This window comes from Tupaia chinensis, unplaced genomic scaffold (assembly GCF_000334495.1).
Source record: "Tupaia chinensis unplaced genomic scaffold, TupChi_1.0 Scaffold000211_1, whole genome shotgun sequence".
Classification (NCBI taxonomy): domain Eukaryota; kingdom Metazoa; phylum Chordata; class Mammalia; order Scandentia; family Tupaiidae; genus Tupaia; species Tupaia belangeri.
In genome coordinates this window covers 2,138,705-2,157,421 of record NW_006159686.1, presented here as the reverse complement: position 1 = coordinate 2,157,421, position 18,717 = coordinate 2,138,705, and the positions used below count along the sequence as shown (strand labels likewise).

The window sequence follows — 18,717 nt, the reverse complement described above, 5'->3', positions numbered from 1 at the left end:
GGGCCCGCTGGGTCCCCCGCCTCCGCGCCTGCTGGCAGCCGTTCCGAGCCCAGTGCCTGGGAGAGCCGTCTGCACAGTGAGAGTGGTCGGGTCCGCTCCCAGGAAGCCCGCAGTGAGGTCGCGAACTCACTGTGTGACAGGGACCTGTTTCCAGAGCAGTCTAGCGGGCGGGTGGCGAGGAGGAGGAGGAGCCGCTGGCACAAGGGCTTCCTGGGCTCCTCTCGACAGGGACAGTCCTGTGCTCCGCCTGCAGGCAAAGACCGGGCCGCGCGGTTCCCCGTGGCTTCGTAAGCAATCACCTTCGAGGCGGGCCCTCGGTTCCGCGAAGCGGCTAGGAATGGCTTCCCTCCCGGCCCCTTCTCCCTCACCGTCTTTCCCATTTCTTCCTGGGCCCACACCTCCTCTCTCACCTTCGCCTGCTTTTGGAAGAACAGCGAGTGTACAAAGCATCTCTCTGTCCTCGTCTGACTGTCCTTTAGGCTCTGGCTGGGAGGCAGCAGGGGAGGGTGGAGCCAGCGGTGAGCTGTCCTGGCACTGGCCGGGCAGGGCAGTTCCACCACAGCCTTTGCCGCGAGAGCAGGCCTGCGTGTGCATCTCCAGTGGAAGCCACGCTCGGGGGCCTTGTGGGGGCGTGGTATCTGTGAACATGACAACGTGGAAGGCCTTTATCGTTAAGTACCGACAGCCAGCCCAGTGGTGTGCGTATACATGCACACACCAACACATGCGTGCTGTGGGCCTTGTGTACCCTACAAGATGCAGCTCTGTTTCGTTTTATTTTTTAGCTCCTGGAAGGAGTTTTGAGCAAGAACAGCTGTGACATTGCCTAAGGAGCTGTGGGCCAGGAAGCGGCCCTCCAGGACTAGGGGACACATGAGGACTGGGCTGGCATGGGCCTGGTGGGCCTCAGTGACAAGGGACAGACTAGGGGACACATGATGGACTAGGGCCTGACCATGGGTCCGGTGGGCCTCAGTGACGAGGGACAGGCTAGGGGACACATGATGAACTGGGCCTGACCATGGGTCCGGTGGGCCTCAGTGACGAGGGACAGGCTAGGGGACACATGATGAACTGGGCCTGACCATGGGTCCGGTGGGCCTCAGTGACGAGGGACAGGCTAGGGGACACATGATGGACTGGGGCTGGCCGCAGGCCCCATGGGCCTCAGTGACGAGGGAACTTTACACCTCTGTGATTCCCGGGGCCCTTCCTCCCCTCTCTAGGCTAACCCAGTACGCCTTGCTGGGCAAAGGCCAGCCTCAGACATGCCCGTGGAAGCCCCCTCACTCACGCCCACCTGCATCTGTAGCCCCGGTCTGTGGGGCAGAGGACATGCAGCAGTGAGCAGCCCAGGTGATGAGCCCGTAGCTCGGAGAAGCAACTCTTCAGCCGAGGACCCGGCCCCTGATGTAAAGGCTGATGCTCTGAGAGCCCTTTAGTTCATGGCCGTAAATTATGAGTGACTCTGAAGCACCTCTCCCACCAGACACTCCGCCATCTGTAATTAAAACCCTGCAGGAGAGGGGGCGCATCCTCCGCTCAGGCTGAGCGAAGCCGTTCGTAAGCACGTGGTCTGGCCCGTTCGCATTTGGCCTGGTGCTCTGCTAGGACTGCTCACGGCTCCTGCAGACAAGGACACCCAGTCTCCCAGAGGCAAGGGTGTTGGCGAGGAGAGCTTTCCCAAGAGGCCACCCTGGGGAAAACGGGCCCGTTTCTTAGTTGGCCTCATCTGCTCCGGGTTAAGGGTTCGGGTCCAGGAGAGGGTGTCAGATTGTCCAGCAGGGGTCACATCTGCCCTTGTGGAGAGAGGACCAGGCACTGACCCTGCCTCACTAGCCTGTGTCTCTGGGAGGAGGTGAGGCAGATCCCAAAGCGGGGCTGAGGCAGAGGTGAAGTGGGTGTCGAGCAGTCAGACGAAACCAGCAGAATGCTCGTGGCGGCAGATGTGGATTGCCAGTTGTTAAAACCAACAAAGCGGACCGGCAGCTGGTGCCATGCTTACGCCACTGGACTCCCACGTAGTCAACTGTGGTTTGAGTCCCGGACCTGGCAGCTTAAAACTCATGCCAGGTGCATGGGCATGCATGCCCGAAGTCCCGAGAGGAGAATGGAGGAGAAGGGGTTGTGGCATGGCCATGCCCCTGGGGGTGATTTCGCACTTTCTGTCTCTCCATGTCTCTGTCAAGTGCATGTGCCTGATAGCGAAAAGCTCTCTCAAATAAAAAGAAAAATCGACAAGAGGACCGGATGCTTTTTCTGGGTCAAGAAAGGGGCACATCGTGTTGGGTCTGGGCACCGAGAAGGTCGTTTTCCGGGAAATGGGAATAGCGCACTCTTAGCAGGGAAAGTGCTCCCCGTCCGTGAAGCTGGGGTAACGCCGTCCCCCAGCATAGCCAGTGTGGACTGCTGACATGGGACGGCGGCCACGAGCGGGACTTCATAGGAGGGTTGGATTTCTCTATCTACATCTCGGTCAGTTACATCTACAAAAGGACTTCGAGACGTTTGTAAAATAGTGGAATTAATGTACACGTTTATTTTAGTGAAAAGAATTCAGACCCGTTGTAGCGTTTTCATAATGTGCATTTCCCATGAGCTTTCCGAAGACCGTGCGGGTCTATACCTGTACCTACCCAGCCCGATTTTCCATGAGCTTTCCAAAGACCGTGCAGGTCTGTTCTGAACTGGGTTACCCAGCCCAGAGCCTGTCACCCAGCTCCGTGTGGGTATCATCGCTCTGCTTCTTCGCTGGTGTCTGTCCATGCTACTCCAGTAGAGTGGAGTCCATGTTCTTGGCTTGCCTAAAAAAACTGCTGATGCTGTGGGACCAGCGGATGGTATGGTTCTGTCACTGGACTCCCACGCAGTCGACTGCAGTTCAAATCCTGGACCCGGCGGCTTGAAACACACTGGGTGCTTCTTCTGAGAGGAGACTAGAGAAGGGACTGCAGCATGGCCATCCCTCCGGGGGGTGATTTCTCACTTTCTGTCTCTGTCTCTCTGGCAAGCGCACTTGCCCTATAGCAAAGATGTCTTTAAGAAAAATCCTTGATGCTGTGTGTTCCTTATTTTTTAGATGCCATACCTACATTTATTTTTTATTTTTGTGGTAATTCCTAGCACGAGCTTTTTTGCAAAGCAGGTCCCAGTCCCACAGGAGAATCACGTATCACTCATCACTATCAGTGGCCGGTAACTGAGCACCCCGCCCCCAGCTAACCGTGGCGTGGAAAGAACAGTTCTGCAGGTTGGATGCATGCCGTGGGCTCCGGAGCCAGCTACCGCAGCTGCTCTGCGCCTCAGTTGCCCCATCTGTAAAGGGGGGTGTCCAAGATAACACCACCTGCCCCACATTGTGGTGAGACTTTAGTGTGTTAACTGCCGTGCCCAGAATGCCGTCTGGCTCGCCGGAGCATCAGGGCGGTTCACTGCAACGCCCTCTTCTGCAGTGATTTCTTCCTGCTTTGGCTACGAGTTTGTTCTAGCTGAGGGCGGAGTTTGGCTTTGATTTCCTGTGGAAGCTCCTGTGAGCTCAGCTCAGCCAGTACCGCGAAGCACTTGGCCCTGTGTGCGGCGAGGCGTGCGAGTGTGTTTTCTGGGCTCTTGGGGGAGTGTGGTGTGGACATCCAGTCTGGGTGACAGCTCAGTGACTTCCCACTCTAGCTTCTTATATCGGAGACTACTCTCTGGAGCCTGGGAGTCGAAACAGAGCATTCTGCTAGAAAGCAGATACACTCGGAAGGAGGAAATGAGAATTTTCTTTGCAGCTCACGATGTTTGCCTTTTAAAATTTCGTAACATGTGCTTCCATTAAATAAAAATACCCCCCTCCTTTTTCCTTTATCCTCTGTTTTGTTCCACTTGGCTTCTCTAAGGGATCTGAAAATGAACTGAGGAGGAAATCAAATCCGAGAAAACTTGATGCAGTCTCTGGTTTAAAGTTGCTGTTATACCTCTAGTTAAATTCTGGTTGAAGTACTAGGTATTTTAGCAGTCTTACAAAAACGCATTTTTTTTCCTTAGCAAACGATCTTTTCCTAAGTAGCTAATCATGGTGGTGGAGTTATGCTAATAATGTTAGAGCGAGAGGAACTTCAGACTAAGCATTGGAAATAAAACACTAATTTGGAAATTCGTAAGTAGAGCCCAAAGAAGGCTCTTACTGGGCTGTTTACTCTCCATTACAGGATGCTAAGGTCAGACTGTAATTCAGTTGTGTGGGATGATTTCAACCAAAAGAATTGGAAATGAGAAATGGCAAGGCAGGTCAGCTGGAAATTATTCATTGAACAAACATCATCAGGGTAGAGCCCTGTGCAGAGCACTAGGGTGGCCTTGGGAGGGAAACGCCAGTACACATGGACAGCACTAAGAGCGGAGGCCTAGGGGCCAGCAGACGTCATAACGATTATGTCGCCAGACTCCCACGTGGCCGACCATGGTTCAAGTCTTAGACCCAGAGGCTTGAAACTCATGCTGGGTGTGCATACGTGTGTGCCCAAGATCCAGAGAGGAGAATGGAGAAGGGATTGCAGTGTGGCCATCCTCCCTGGGGGATGATTTCTCACTTTGTCTCTCTCTGTCTCTCCAGTGAGTGCATGCATCCTATAGCAAAAATACCTCTTTAAAAAACAAAAAGAGAGAGAGAGGCCTCTGTGTGCTAGGAGGTGTGAGACAGTTTTGGGGGGAGGTATGATGAGAAAGTGCTTCCTTGGAGGGTGACTAGAGTTTGGGGACAGGGTCTGACATCGTAGTGGAGATGGGGTGGGGAAGACAGTTAGGTACAGATGGGTTTAGCAGGTGAGGTCTTAGACCCAGAGGCTTGAAACTCATGCTGGGTGTGCATACGTGTGTGCCCAAGATCCAGAGAGGAGAATGGAGAAGGGATTGCAGTGTGGCCATCCTCCCTGGGGGATGATTTCTCACTTTGTCTCTCTCTGTCTCTCCAGTGAGTGCATGCATCCTATAGCAAAAATACCTCTTTAAAAAACAAAAAGAGAGAGAGAGGCCTCTGTGTGCTAGGAGGTGTGAGACAGTTTTGGGGGGAGGTATGATGAGAAAGTGCTTCCTTGGAGGGTGACTAGAGTTTGGGGACAGGGTCTGACATCGTAGTGGAGATGGGGTGGGGAAGACAGTTAGGTACAGATGGGTTTAGCAGGTGAGGAAATGGGCAGGTGGCTGCTCCAGAGTCCCCTGGAGCTTTTGATGGGGTGTTTAATGAAATGCTGTGAACAGAAATCAGAGACGCTGAAGAGTGTGGTTTTCAGGATCCTGGCCTGTTAGTGTCTGGCCACACCCCCTGTGAAGCTGCACAACCTCCTGGCCTCTCCCTTCTGTGTAAAAGGGGGAAGTGCTGACAAGATTGTAAGAAATCCACGCACGTAGAGGGCTTCACATAGGTTGGCAGCGAGCGAGGGGCCAGTAAGATTACTAAATAGCAGCAATACATTGTGTGTGGCTATGAGTTACGTGAAGCTATCTCTAGGAATAATTTCAAGCTTCCTGTGTATCTTTACACATCTCCAAACTTGCTGAAGGCCAACACAGTTTGGGTGTAGTAGTGACCCCAGGGACATAAATACGTTTGATATTACTAGGCCCTTGGGGTAAATCTCTGAAAGATTTGCTTTCAACACAAACAGGAAACTATTTGTCCAGAAAAGATGGAAACCAAGTTTCTAGAAAAACAGCATCATTTCAGTCAGCATCATACAAATATTGGGAAGTGGTCATATTCTTTAGACCAGCTTGGTTCGTAACTCACAGTACCCGCTGGGAAGGTGTAAATGAGAACAGAAACTGAGTCTGTTTCCACTCCTCGCGCATCAGGGAAACAGCTGGGAGAAGACTGCAGACACTGTGTTAATAAGACGTGCTCGCACCCTCCTCAGCCCGTGTCTTTGGAGAAATGTTTAGAACTGTGTGTTACACTTGTATAAATTAAAGTCTTTTTTTCAGCTGTTTTCAAATCTTGTGCCTAGTCGGTAACACCAGTGGATGGATTACGAGGGGCCAAGCCGTCCTCTGTGGGTTGTTGCGTTGAAGAGTTTGCACTTGGCTAAGAAGGCTGGGCAGGTGAGAGAGAGTCTCAGAGGGGCCTCTGGGTACCTGAAAGGAAACCCACCTGGGCAGAGGCCACTGTGCAGACAGGATTCTGGGAGGTCCCTCAGTCAAGAAAGTGGCAGCTCCCTCTACAGAGAGCCGCCCAGTGGCCGTCCAGTGCTCTCTTCCCCTGTGACCCTGCAAAGCGAAGGGTGTGCAGTACCGTTGGGAAGGTCATTTGAGAGTCAGCTTACAGGTATGTCGCACTGCGGAGCACCCAGTAGCTCTCGCTCTCCACCCTTCTAGAAGGATCCCACGGGTAACGTTCTCTTCACCCCTCGTGCAGCATTGCTGTGACCCAGGCAGTCTGAGCACACGATGCATCTGGACTCACTGATCCCTCCCAGTGATCGCGAGCCTTCTCACTGTTCTCTTACAGAGGAGCAGACCGAGGCCGGAGGTCCGTGAACGTGGCGAGGCGTGAGCCTCATGGCCGGGCCGGCCTTGGCTGTCTGTTGCAGACCTCTGCTGGGGCGGAAGCGCCCATCCCTCTGGCCTCTAAACAGCCATGCTTTCGGTTTGCTCAAAACACATGGCCTGGGGGCTGGCACGTGGCAGGGCCGCTAAGGCGCTGGACTCCCACATGGCTGACCGCAGTTTGATTCCTGGACCTGGCAGCTTGCTTTCGCTTTCTCTTTCTGGTCAAATTGAAGGATAATAATAATAAAATTACATAAATAATTCTTTAACAGATTAATACTAGTAATAATAATAACGATAATGATAAAACCACATAGCCTGTCGTCAAGCGGTACGATTTCCTGGTATAGCAGGTGAGTTTGAAAATGTTTTGCATTAATTCAGCAAACATGTATCGATGCCCAGGAATGCAATGGGACAGACCGGTCTTGAGGATGCGCTGCTGCTGCGTGTGAAATGGAGCGGAACCCAGGCTTAGGGACAGCAGGGAAAGGCACTTGGGGGCGGGGGCCGGGGCGGGACCACAGGAGAGGCCCTGGGCCATCCTTGGGCCTCTGTGAGCACGCTGGTGTCCAGGCACGTGTCTGAGGTCGGTGTCGGCTGAGTCTGCGTGTGGGTCGCAGAGCCTGTCTCTCCTGCCCTTGCTCCGTCGTCCTCATCAGTCATTCAACCAAAACGGTAACATTCTAGAAGGCTGCAGTTGGGTTTTGTGTAAGCGAAATAAAACAGTGCTGCAGGTTGTCACAGGAGGTGAGGCTGTGTGGGAGGCCTCAGCTTGGTTTCCGTCCCAGTCGGAACGGGCCGGGTGTGGTGGCACGTACCTATAGCCCTAACTGCCTGGGGGCTGGGGCAGGAGGGTCCTGGCTGGTCATACCCGTCAAACACGGATGCCCCCACTGGTCAATGCGTAAGAAAACCAATGCTGTAAAAGCCACCACTTTAAGCCAGACGGTCCGCCAGTTCTAGTGCATTCACAGAGCTTTGCCACCCTCCTGCCTTCTAGTTCTGGAACATTCCCCTCATCCCACGAGGGCACCCACAGCCCTCAGGCAGTCAGTTTCCATTCCTCTCCCCAGGAGCCCCTGATAGCTCCCGGGGCCCCGGTAACCACTAGTTACCCCGTCTCCCGGGCTCGCCTGTGACAGAGCCTCCCCCTCCCCCGCGCCCCAGAGGCGGTGCGGGCCGGGGCAGAGCTCAGTACCTCCTTCCTTCCCTCCTTCCTTCCGTGGCGGTGGAATACGCGGCTGCATGGCCAAACGTGGGTTGTTCATGCCTTCACTGGCCGAGATCATGTTCTTGGCCTTAAAACTGTTTCCGAGGAGCTCCCCGCTCGGAATGAAGCATCAGCCCTGCCGTGCCCGTCCGAAACCCTGCCTCGCTCCTCCCAGTTCAGCTCCGGCTCGAGCACGCGATGCACATGCTCCATCGTCCACGTCGCTGGCGCTGGAGCGGAGCCTCGCAGCGGGGCTGTGTAGTCCTGGATGGCCTCGGGGCCAGAATGAGCCTGTTTCAAAACCTGGGGTGACGGAAGGTCTGGCACCCCCACGCGCGAACAAACCCGGAACCAGGGTGCCGCTTACAGGAGCACGCATGTACCGGGAGCACACGCACACTGCGGTGCACGCGTGTACCTGGGGCTTCCGAGAGCTCATGGGAAATGCCTAAGAGGGAAGCAAGCGTGTGATTGCCAAGCGTTTCTGCACAGAAAACGCTCACGCTGTAGTTCCGGTTTTTGCACGGACTTCCTGGAGTCCCCTTGCCTTTCCTTTGAGCCTGTCCCCGTCTCTCCTCCGACGTGGCTACTGGACCCCTGCACGCAGCAGCCTCTCTTCCTACGTCTCCGTCCCCGCCCTCTCGGAGCGCCGAGACGGCCGCTGCCGCTGTGTGCATCTGGAGCCAGAGGTTCAGCCCGGCTGCCCCCGAAGCTCACTCCGTCTCTTTCCAGGTCGACCCCGTGTTTACAAGGGAAGTGAAGGCCAGAGTGAGAAGGTAAGGGCAGGAGGGCGGCCAGCACGGAAGGGGAGACCCGAGGGCTCCGTAAGCCCAGTCCCGGGCTCTGCACCCACCATCTCCTTTGACGAGCTCCCGTCCTCCAGGCCAGTCCCGGCTCCCGGGAGCCTGGTACAGCCTGACGTCACCAGGGAGACGCGGGTGGAACTCGCTTCGAGATGACAGCCCTCAGGGATCATGCTGACAGAGACGGGAAAAGCCCTTCCTTCAGAAAGGATTTTGCCTTAGGGTGCCTGTGCTCACCAGCTAGAGAGACAGAGACAGACGGAAAGTGAGACCTCACCTCCGGGGGATGGCCACACTGCAATCCCTTCTCCTCCCAGGCTCTTGGCCATGCATGCTCCTGTGCCTGGCGTGAGTTTCAAGCCATGAGGTCCTGGGCCAGAATCGCGGTGGGCCTCAGATCCCAGCGCCGTAACCAGCGCTGTCCGCTGGCCCCACGACGGGAAAGCCTTAAATGCCAAGCGCTTGGTAGAATGAGGAGAGGTCCCTCATGGGCTTGCTGACGAGGGTGCACGTGGCCGGCGCCCTCTGGGAGAGTCATTTATTGGAATATTTGTTAGAGTCGCGTTTGTCTGTCAGGAGAGGGGCCCAGCCGCCCAGGCTTAAACACGCTGGGTTGACGTGGTCACATGAGAAGTCTGGAGGTTGCTGGCCAGGGCCAACACTTGTCCGTCCCACTTATCCTAGAGTACGTGCCCAAGGGGCAGGGAGAGTGCCCCCCAGCGCACCCAGGCACCCTGCAGCCATGTTTCTCAGCATCTCTCCCTCCTGTCGGGCTCCGGGGCATGCACGCACAGGTGTGTCCTTCGTCACTGGGGGTCAGGGTTCGAACCCGATTAGCCAGGCGGGGCCCAAGGTCCCGCACAGAGCGCAGTGGATACTCCTCTAGGCTTCCGGAGCCACGGCTCTTTCTGTCTCTGCCCTGCCATCCTTGGCCCGTGATCCCCAGCCCTAAGGTGACCAAGTGGCCATGGAGCCACCTGGTTCAAGTCCCAGGCCAGCAGCTTAAGAAATGCCTGGCATGTTTCTCAAGGAGACAGTGATGAAGGAGTGCGGTGTGGCCATCTCCCACGGGGGATGACAGAAAAATGTCTCTGGGCCAGCCCTGTGGCCTGACGTCCATGACCCCAGCTCCCAGCCTGACCCTGGCGACTTGCAGAGCATGCTGGGCGTGTGCCCGCACGTGCCCCGAGCCCTGACAGGGCAGAGAGCAGAGAAGGGGCTGTGACCACGCCCCACTGGGGGCACTTGCTAGTGAGTCACATGTGCTCTGGCAATTTTAAAAGGAAAGAAAGAAAACTGCTCTTCCCAAACCACACTGAGAAAGTGGATAAAGCCTAGGCCGGCTCCCCAGGGTGTGAGAGCTGATCTCCTTGTGGAGTGAATCGGAAGCAGAATCCAGGCCCAGCAGGGATCCTCCACCCACCACGACAGGACTGTGCGGATCGTACCCTGCGTGGTCCGCACTGCGTGTCCCCTGCACGGTCTGCCCCACTGAACCCGTGTCCTAGCGCCCACTCCCTGGTCTGTGCGATTCCCCCGGACTCTGGACTGCTCCCTCTCACTCCCTCGGAGGCCCTAGCCAACTCACCGTCCTGTTGGGTGCCGTTTCAGGGCCGCCGGGGTACGCCTGCTCGGGGAGATGGCTCAGGAAGACCTCCACGCGGCCATGAAGAACTGCTTCGCGGTGGTGAACTGCTCGGTCTCCGAAGGCATGTCGGCGGCCATTCTGGAGGTGCTCTGGGAACGGGAGGTCGGGAGTGGGGTGGGACAGGGCCCCTCACTCCTCTTCTGCTTACGGAGCTGACGTCTTGTCAATAAAGTTCTGATTCCCTTTGGCGTTTCAAACACTGCTGAAGCAGACCTGCCATTTCGTGTCCCACTGCTACGTCTCCTGGCCAGCCTTGCCTCTGCCCCTCTCGTGTCCTTGGCGGGAAGGCAGCTGAGGCTGTGACAGCTCTGGGACAGGAAATGGGGTGAGGCGTGATTCTGCAAGAAGCCTGCGTGCGCTGCTCTCTCCGCCCGTTCTCACGTTCTATGATTCCAGCATTTCAGGGAGGGGAAGGGGATGGATGTCCTCATGTGGCCGGAGATGGGGTGGGGCTGGGTTGGCAATTCTAGGGGAGCGGTGACAGGTGCTGGGGTCGGGAGGGTGGGGAGCGGGTGGGCCTGACCTCGTCACCAGCGTTCTGCTCTGTGAGGGCGCCTGCTGTCTCTGAAATGCCGAGGTCAGAAGAAAAGGTTTGGGGTTCATGTCCCCACGCCTCCTGGTGCACGTGGGCATGTGTGCACCTGCGGTCCTGGCCCTGGAGACGAAAAGGGAATCGCGGGATAAAGACCGTAGCTAGCGGGGCTGGTTTTCCTCTCGCTCTCTCTCCCTCTTTAATTAATTAAAAATATAAATAAGGTAGCCAGCAGATGGCATTGTGGTCACATCACTGGGCTTCCACCTGGCTGAGGCAGTTCAAGCCCTGAATCCGGTGGCCTGAAAATCACACCAGGTGCGAATAGGCGTGTGCCCGAGATCCCGGAAGGAGGATAGGTTTCGCCATGGCCATCCCCCCTGGGGTGATTTCTCACTTTCTCTCTCACTGTCTCTTTCTCTCTCTCTCTGGTGAGCCCATGTGCCCTGAGACAAAAACCTTAAATAAATAAATAAAGGAGAAAAAAAATCCTCTCTCTAAATATAAGAAATGAGTTACGCTCCGTGCCTAGCATTTTCTCCTATTCTGGCATCATTTAGGAAAGCAAAACCGCAACATAAACCTCCCCAAAACCAAAACCCTGGGGGAGGTAGTGGGAGCTGCTCCCCGATACCTGTGGGCCCAGCTGGGTCTGCAGCGTGCAGCCCGCCCCTGTCACCCCACCCATGCTCCGGCTGCAGTCAGCCTCTGCTCTCCGGGCTCTTAGCGCTGGCTCTAGAGACGGGCGTCCTCAGGTCCAGGTGGGGCTGGGCTGCTGTGGGTGGCTCCTTTGTATGTAAATACACATGTTTTTTCAACCTCCCGGGAAAGGTAGGGCAGAAGCCAGGAGTGGTTTCTGAAGGCACAGAGCAGTTGGCTGCAGAGGAATCGCTGTCAACCCTCATTCACTTCAAAGGGGAGGCAGCTGTTGGCAATTCCGACTGCCTCAGAATGTGGACTCGGTTCCTTTTGAAAACTCCAAAATAACCTTTAGGCGAAGGGTTTTGAATGAAACTGATTTTCGAGGAGTGGCGAGGGTGCATTTCATTAGAATCAATTCAAACAACCCAAGTGGTTAATCATGGAATAAATGCATAGCACTCTGGAAGGAAGTGACCTTCTGACCTTTCGGAATTAGCTGTATTTTCACAGGGAAGCGCATAAAAATCCCATTTGCTGATAAACACAGAAATCAAACATCAGCCGGATGCCTGGGCCGCAGGGTGAACATTCACGTTGAATTCTGCACTGAGTCACATTAAAAGAATATAAGAACTTACTTCCTCAGCCCAGTCTTTCTAATTAAGCTCTCCTCCCTATCCCAGAATATGCCACTGCCCTCCAGGCCAAAGTTTTCATTGCCAGGGAGAAAAGAAGGCCCTATTTTTATGAGTTTAAAATACTTTTTATATATTTATTTTTGCATGCACGAGAAAGACAAAGAGACAGAGACAGAGGCGAGCACCCCAGCCCCAGCAGCACCAGGCACGGCTGGCGTGTGCCCCTGCTCGGAGAGCTCTCCGGGCGGGGACCTCCTTCCATGCGGGTCAGTCCCCAAAGTGCTGCTTTGCCGTCCAGCCCTGAGAAGGCCGGGTACTGTAAAACAAGGAGCGGAGGGAGACGCCTGCCTCCTAGCCTGCAAGCCCTGGTCCTAGTGCTGGAAGAACCGTCCCCGTCAGGGCTTTCCACAGACAGGACTAGTGTCATTGTGACCGTGACTGGTTCCGAGGCGTGTACGAGGGGGTGGCCATGCTGTGCCTCACCCGCTGTGAGTAATGAGAACGAGGCTAGCTGCAGGGAGGGGAGCATTTTCCTGTCCTTGGCAAACCCTCTGAGAAGCACGGTAGCCCCAGCGATGCCCATGTTGACCAGTGACCTCCCACGTGAGGAGCAGCGACCTGTGGCTAGACACGCCCAGGCTCACCTGGAAATGCAGCCAGACCTCTCTGCAAGAAAGCAGCCCTGGGGTGCGGCAGGGTGGCCTTGAAGCTCGGCAGCCCATCCACAGTGGGTGGCGCCCCCCTCGAAGACGAAGACGGGGCTTCCCTGCGTGGGGTGGGCCCTGCAGTGGGCGGCCGAGGGTGCCCCGCAGCGCCAGCCTTCATGGGCTGCGGAAAACAGCACAGGAGCTGCAGAGGCCTTCGCGCTCCGGCGGCGGCTGCGGCACCAGGCGGGAGGCCTGGGAGCCCATCTCTGGGGAGTTAGAAGCCAGGTGGTTCAGACGGAGGGCTGGCCCTTCGCGTGTTCCGACCTTCACTCGTCCTGGTCCCGGAGCGGACCCCTGAGGAGGCGAGAGCGAGCAGGTGTGGAGACCCTCTCGGGCGCCTGTCTCTCTGTCTCTTTCTCTTTTCTCTTTCCCATGGAAATGAATATATAATTTTTAAGAACCGAGATCATTGGGATGGGCCCCAACCCAGCGAGGATGCGTTTCTAAGAGGAAATTCGGGCATGGACGCAGGGAGCGGGAGGACTATGATGTGAAGACAGGGGAACGACCCTCTTGACCCTCTCGGGAGCCCGAGCACAGCCTTCTCTCGCTGCCTTTAGAAGGAGCCAACCCGGCCACAGCCGCAGCCTCAGCACCGGGCCTCCAGACGCACGTGTAAGAGGACGCATCTGTGCTGGCGCCGCCCGGACTGTGGCCCTGAGCCGCGGCAGCCCGGGGCCGCTGTCAGTGAAGTGGCACTGGAGGGGAGACGGCACTGCCAGGAGAGCTGGCTGGCACTTCATGGCGGAGAGCCTGGCAGGAGGGGCTGCAGGTCTTTTCCAGCGGGGAGAATGGCAGAGACCAGACCTGGTCCCCTCTGCCCGAGCTCCTCCCATGAAGCCCTGAGGCTGCAGCAGACCCCTCGGAGGAGAAGGGCCGATTAAAAAACCCCTAGGCCAGGCTGCACACGCCAGAGAGGGCCGGAGAAATCCCACTTTCCGGGGAGCCGTGCTCTCGGGCATGGCTCTGTGGTCTGGCTGCTGCGTGTGCCGGGCTGTGGGCTGCAGGCACCGAGTCCCGTCCCCCAGGGATCAGAGCTGCTTCCTGAGCACCTGGGGCCGACCCACGCTTCTCCATCCGCATCGCCAACACGCGCGGTCCGGCCTTGCAGCCTCTGCTCTGTCTGTGCGGGGAACGAGCTGCTCACCAGGTAATGCAAATGTATAGAACTGCCCACGGCCTAGGGGTTCAGGGAGCCAGAGCCCACGTGGCCGACTGAGGTTCAGATCCTGACCCCGGCAGAAATTCGCAGGCGTGTGTGCGTGCCTCAAATCCCAGCAGAATGGAGAAACAGGAGACGGGATTGTGGTGTGACCACACCACACCCAGGGTGCTTTCTCCCTGTCCCTGTCTCTGGTGAACGCGTCCCTTCCAGCAGTTACAGGGACACCAGTGGGACTCGATGTCAGATGAACATTTGGAGGGGTCCTTGGTGCCGTGGCAGTAATTGTCACACAGACTACGACAGGACATAGCTCAGGACTTCCAAATGCCAGAGGTAACGAATTTCACAGGTGTGCTGACGGCGCAGGGCTGAGGCTGGCTGTCTGGCGAGCTGTGCTGGCTGAGGGGCCCAGGGTCTTGTTGAGCATGGAAGTCCCCCCCCCATGGCTGCCCCCTGAGAGCCTCCTTGGTGAGTGCCCCCTGTCTCTGCAGGCAATGGATCTGGAGGTTCCGGTGCTGGCAAGGAACATCCCTGGGAACGCCGCTGTGGTGACACATGAGGCTACGGGGCTGCTATTCTCAGACCCTCAGGTAAGGCCTGTGGTCGCCTTGGCCTCGACTGGGTGGTTCTCAGCCTCACTTCGTCAAGAGCAGCTGTGCTTCTGGCTTCTCCTGGGGCTGCGTGCTCGTCAGCCGGGGGCAGCCCCGTGGGGAGCTCGGCTGTCTCTCGTGGTACCTGGCCAGCTGCCACTGTACCTGGGAGGACCCTGCTGTCTCCAGAGAGGGCAGATGGGAGTTCCGTTCCCTGCCACTGCAGGACCACGGGGTGTGTGAGTCACGTCGCTTCTTACGCTCGGTGTCTGGATGGACATCCGCCCACACCACCCTGAAATGCAGGTCACCTGCTCCTTTCAGAAACCTGCCGTACCTGTGGGCGCTTGGAACCCTGGACACGTCTGTGTGTGTGCCCGTGTGTGTGTGCGTGTGTGTGGTGTTACAAAGGTTTTCTGTGTCAGTCTCCTCTCCTCAGTCTCCCAAGTAGCTGGAACCACAGGCACCATGACTGGCTTTCGGGGGGAGCCAGAATTCAAACCTGGGCCTCCCACGTGGCCTCCGTCCAATGAGTGGCAGCGTCCAGCATGTGCCACGGTGGCCGACAGGGCCTTAAAGTGGGGGCAGCCTTGTGCCATCGCCGCAGGGCACGCAAAAGCCCTAAACAAAGACATTATCTCCTGCCGGGCTTTACAGGCAGAAGGAGCCCGAGGTCCCGGAGAGGGCCAGGAGAGGCTTGTGGGAACCACAGGTCTCCACAGCTGAGGCCGGGCTCTGCCTCCCCGTAAGAGAGTGAGCAGAGAAGGTTCGGGGCCGTGCTGGATCTGCCTGACCCAGCTTTTCTCTGCCTGTCCTTCCTCCATCCACAGCCCTTCCCCTTGGGGCAGGGACAGTGGCTGGGCCTGTGCCTTCGTTTTTTAGATATAAGACCTTGCCGTGTGGCCCAGTACTCGACAGTGTTTTATCTGCGAGTCGCGGTCACGCCTGTGGTCTGTCCCCGTCATTTCTGCAACACTGATGCTGTGTGAGCTGTCAGACGAGATCACGTAGCGCTCAGAGTCTGTGCGGTCTCATTGTGACTCCCACACAGCCACGTGGTTCTACGGAGGATGCTTAAAAAGGTGGAATATTCTGGTCTCACCAGAGGGAGGTGGCGTGTCTTCACACACTTTTAAAAAGTGCGTGAGACAGGCACGGCACACGTGGTTTGCTTTTGTCTGCTCTGTGGTCGCGATCAGATTTCTCCAGCAGAGTAGGAGCTATGGCTTTGAAAACAACATGCATTTTAAATAAGTCGGGCTATGGTCATCTTAATCTCAACTAAGAAACGGAGTTGAAATCGGCCGCTAGTTTATTGCCGGTATTGGTAAGGTTCATTTCAGATATGTTTTTAAACGTGTCGGAGCCAGCATGTCATTCGCCAAGGACCACCGGCCTTCTAAGGTCTAGAACAGTCCCCTGGAAACAGGAAGGCTGCCTCGTGAACTGTCTGCAGAACCGAACCCGGGCCTCCCACATCAGAGCCAGATGCGGGATCCAGGCTCCAGCGGAGTCTAGGCGGGCCGCGTCCTGGTTCAGAGGGCCATCTTCATGTAAAAGGGATGCACGTGGGCACTCTGGGGGGCCTCTTTTGTAAGAGCAGAAGTCCCATTGGTGAGGGCCCCACCCTCCTGACCCAGTCACCTCCGAAGGCCCACCTCCTGACACCACGCCCTGAAGGCCAGGGTGTCAGTGCATGAGTTTGGCGACACTCAGACCATGACCCTTCTCTCTGCTGTTTGCCTGTGGCCGTCCCTGTTCCCAGGGCTTTGCATGGATGGCTCACTTGACTCACAGCGGTCATGTGAGATGGAAGCCCCGTCATCTGCGCCTGACAGATGGGGAAACTGAGGCCCGAAGGCGCCCGTTAGCTAGCCCGTGAGTCTCCACGGCATCCTCGGAGCCCGAGCCAAGCCCTCACTGTCACTCATGCAAAGGCATTTCTGGGAGACCACCAACGGGGCGCGTCACTTGTGCCTGGGAGGGGCCCTGAAGGGTGAGATCCCCCGTGGGGACAGACATTGCTGGTGGAGAGAGGCCACGGAGCGTGAGGTGTGCGTGGGAGGGAACAATGCAGGTGGAGAGGAACCCCATCAGAGGAGCCTGGAAGCAGGGGTGTGGTGGGCAGGGCTGGGCGCCTTCCTGAGCTCGGTTTCCTGGTGTGCGCCACCAGCGCTGGCTTGCGTGTGCAACGTGCAGGGTGGTTACAGTTACTGATCAGTTGGCTCTGAATGTATCAAGAAAGCTATCTCAGGACCAGCAGATGGAAAAAGGGTTGCGTCACTGGACTCCCATGTAGTCGACTGTGCTTCAAGTCTCAGACTCGGCAGCTTGAAACTCACACCAGGCGCATGTGTGTGTGCATGCCCAAAATCCAGAGAGGAGGATGGAAGAGAAGGCATTGCGTGTGGCATGGCCCTCCCCCCAGGAGGTGATTTCTCGCTTTCTATCACTCTGTCTCTCTCTGATGAGCACATGTGCCCTATAACAAAAATATCTCTAATGAAAAAAAACATAGAAAGATACCTGGACAGGCCTGACCTAACCGCGTGCGCTCTTTCGACGTAGACCTAGTGGTTCAAGCCAGAAGAATTTGGAGTTCGGGGACCGCCGGCGAGGAACTTTGGGCGGCCTCCCAGAGCTGGGCATGATCTCCACGATAGCCAGAAGAGAAAGGGCCTCAGTCCTACACCTGCGGGGAACCACCAGTGACCACGTGAGCCTGAAGGTGGAGCCCAGGCTCCCGGCGGGGCCCTAGCCTAGCCAGCGCCTTGATTTCAGCCTTGGGAGAAGCCGGACTAGAAAATAAGCGTCTTCGTAAGCCCCTGGTTGTACGGTCACAGAAGACCCTACAGAGAAAGGCAAGCCGGGCTTTAGGGGTGCAGTGTGGCTGGGTGCAGGGATGTGGCCGTATCCACAGAGGCGGACCTCTGGGGAGGGCCATGCATTGTATTTGAGATGATGGGAGGTCGTTCAAGCGGCTGCAAAGTGTCCTGCTGTTGCAGAAAACTTTGTGTGTTTTCCTTTTCCCTGAAACCCCTCTGGACTCTCTCCTGGGGAAGAGCCACTGGGAACGAGTCTCTGCTACCGCTGAGGGGGTGTGGAAGCCAGAGATGCGCCTTGCCGAGCCAGCTGCTCTCAGAGAGGGTCCCCGAGGGCCAGGGGCATCCTGCTGCCCTGGGAACGGTCCGAGCTGCTGATGGTGGTCCCAGCTGTCCTCCAGCCAGCCCCGCTGCCTCCGCAGAGAGTGGGTGAAAGCAAGACCCTGAGCCGTGGCCGTCTGCTGCGGTAACGGGGAAGGGAAGTTTGTTTTGGGGAGCTTGTAAGGAAGGCTTACTGAATCAAGTGAAAAAGCGTATTTCCGATATATTTTGTAAAAAGGTGATTAACATATTTACCCGTGGCAGGGACAAAATGATCTCTATTTTTACACACCGCACCCTTGCAAAACTTCAATGTAAGTAAAGCCCTCCAGACTCACGAACATTGATTTTTTTCATAACCACAGCAATCCTGTTATTTCTCCTTTTAAGAAGAAGAAAAGAGTCGAGCTATTTTCCTAGGTGTTTTATAGCTACATTGTATAGCTTCAGAATTAAAATCCATTTGACATTTAATAGAACCTGCTAATCTATATTCTCTCGCTGGGTCAGACTTCCAAAGTGTAGCTCAAACTTATTTTGCCAGGATGTTCTGTCTGCTTCGTGGGCAAGGTAGACAAGACCAGAGCGTGGAGCAGCCGTGGAGAAGCGGGCGTTTGTTGCGTCTGTCCCGATGACGTTCGTGACGGCCCGCGTGGCTGTGGGAGGTCTCTCTCCCTCTGTTTCTCTCTCCTCCCTCTGTCTCTATCTCTCTGTCTCTCCCTGTTTGGAGAAGACAGCAGCCATTTTCTGGGCAGCAGTCCCCTGCAGTGGTTCTTCCCACCACTGGGTCAGGCCTCGTTCCCGGGGAGAAGGGAGAGCTGTGTCCGAGGCCCACTGGCCTCGCTTGTCCGGCCACAGCCCCACGGGGGCGGAATGACCCGATTGGCAGAGGAAGGCGAAGGGAAGCGCCCGTGGCCTGAATCTGGGCAGGCTGCAGAGCTGGCTTGGCGAGGGCAGCAGAGTGGAGACCGCCAGCAGGAGGGGCTCACTCCTCTGAAGAGGGGAGTCCGCTCTGAGGGAGAGGAGAGGCTTCCCCAGCCAGCCTGGAGGACGCAGACGCTCGGCCCCCCTCTCCCACAGGCCACTGCCGCCGCCACACGTGCGGACCGGC

At 56.6% G+C, this 18,717-nt stretch overlaps 1 protein-coding gene across 1 annotated transcript in view; it reads left to right on the top strand.

The window, feature by feature from the left end:
- Nucleotides 1-18,717, top strand: part of GLT1D1 (glycosyltransferase 1 domain containing 1) — a gene marked incomplete at its 5' end in the record, with an annotated part of 76,286 nt that overhangs the window by 54,210 nt on the left and 3,359 nt on the right. The window contains 3 exon segments of the mRNA XM_027771411.1: nt 8,471-8,514; nt 10,153-10,273; nt 14,365-14,463. Of these exon segments, the coding sequence (XP_027627212.1) occupies nt 8,471-8,514; nt 10,153-10,273; nt 14,365-14,463 (264 nt within the window).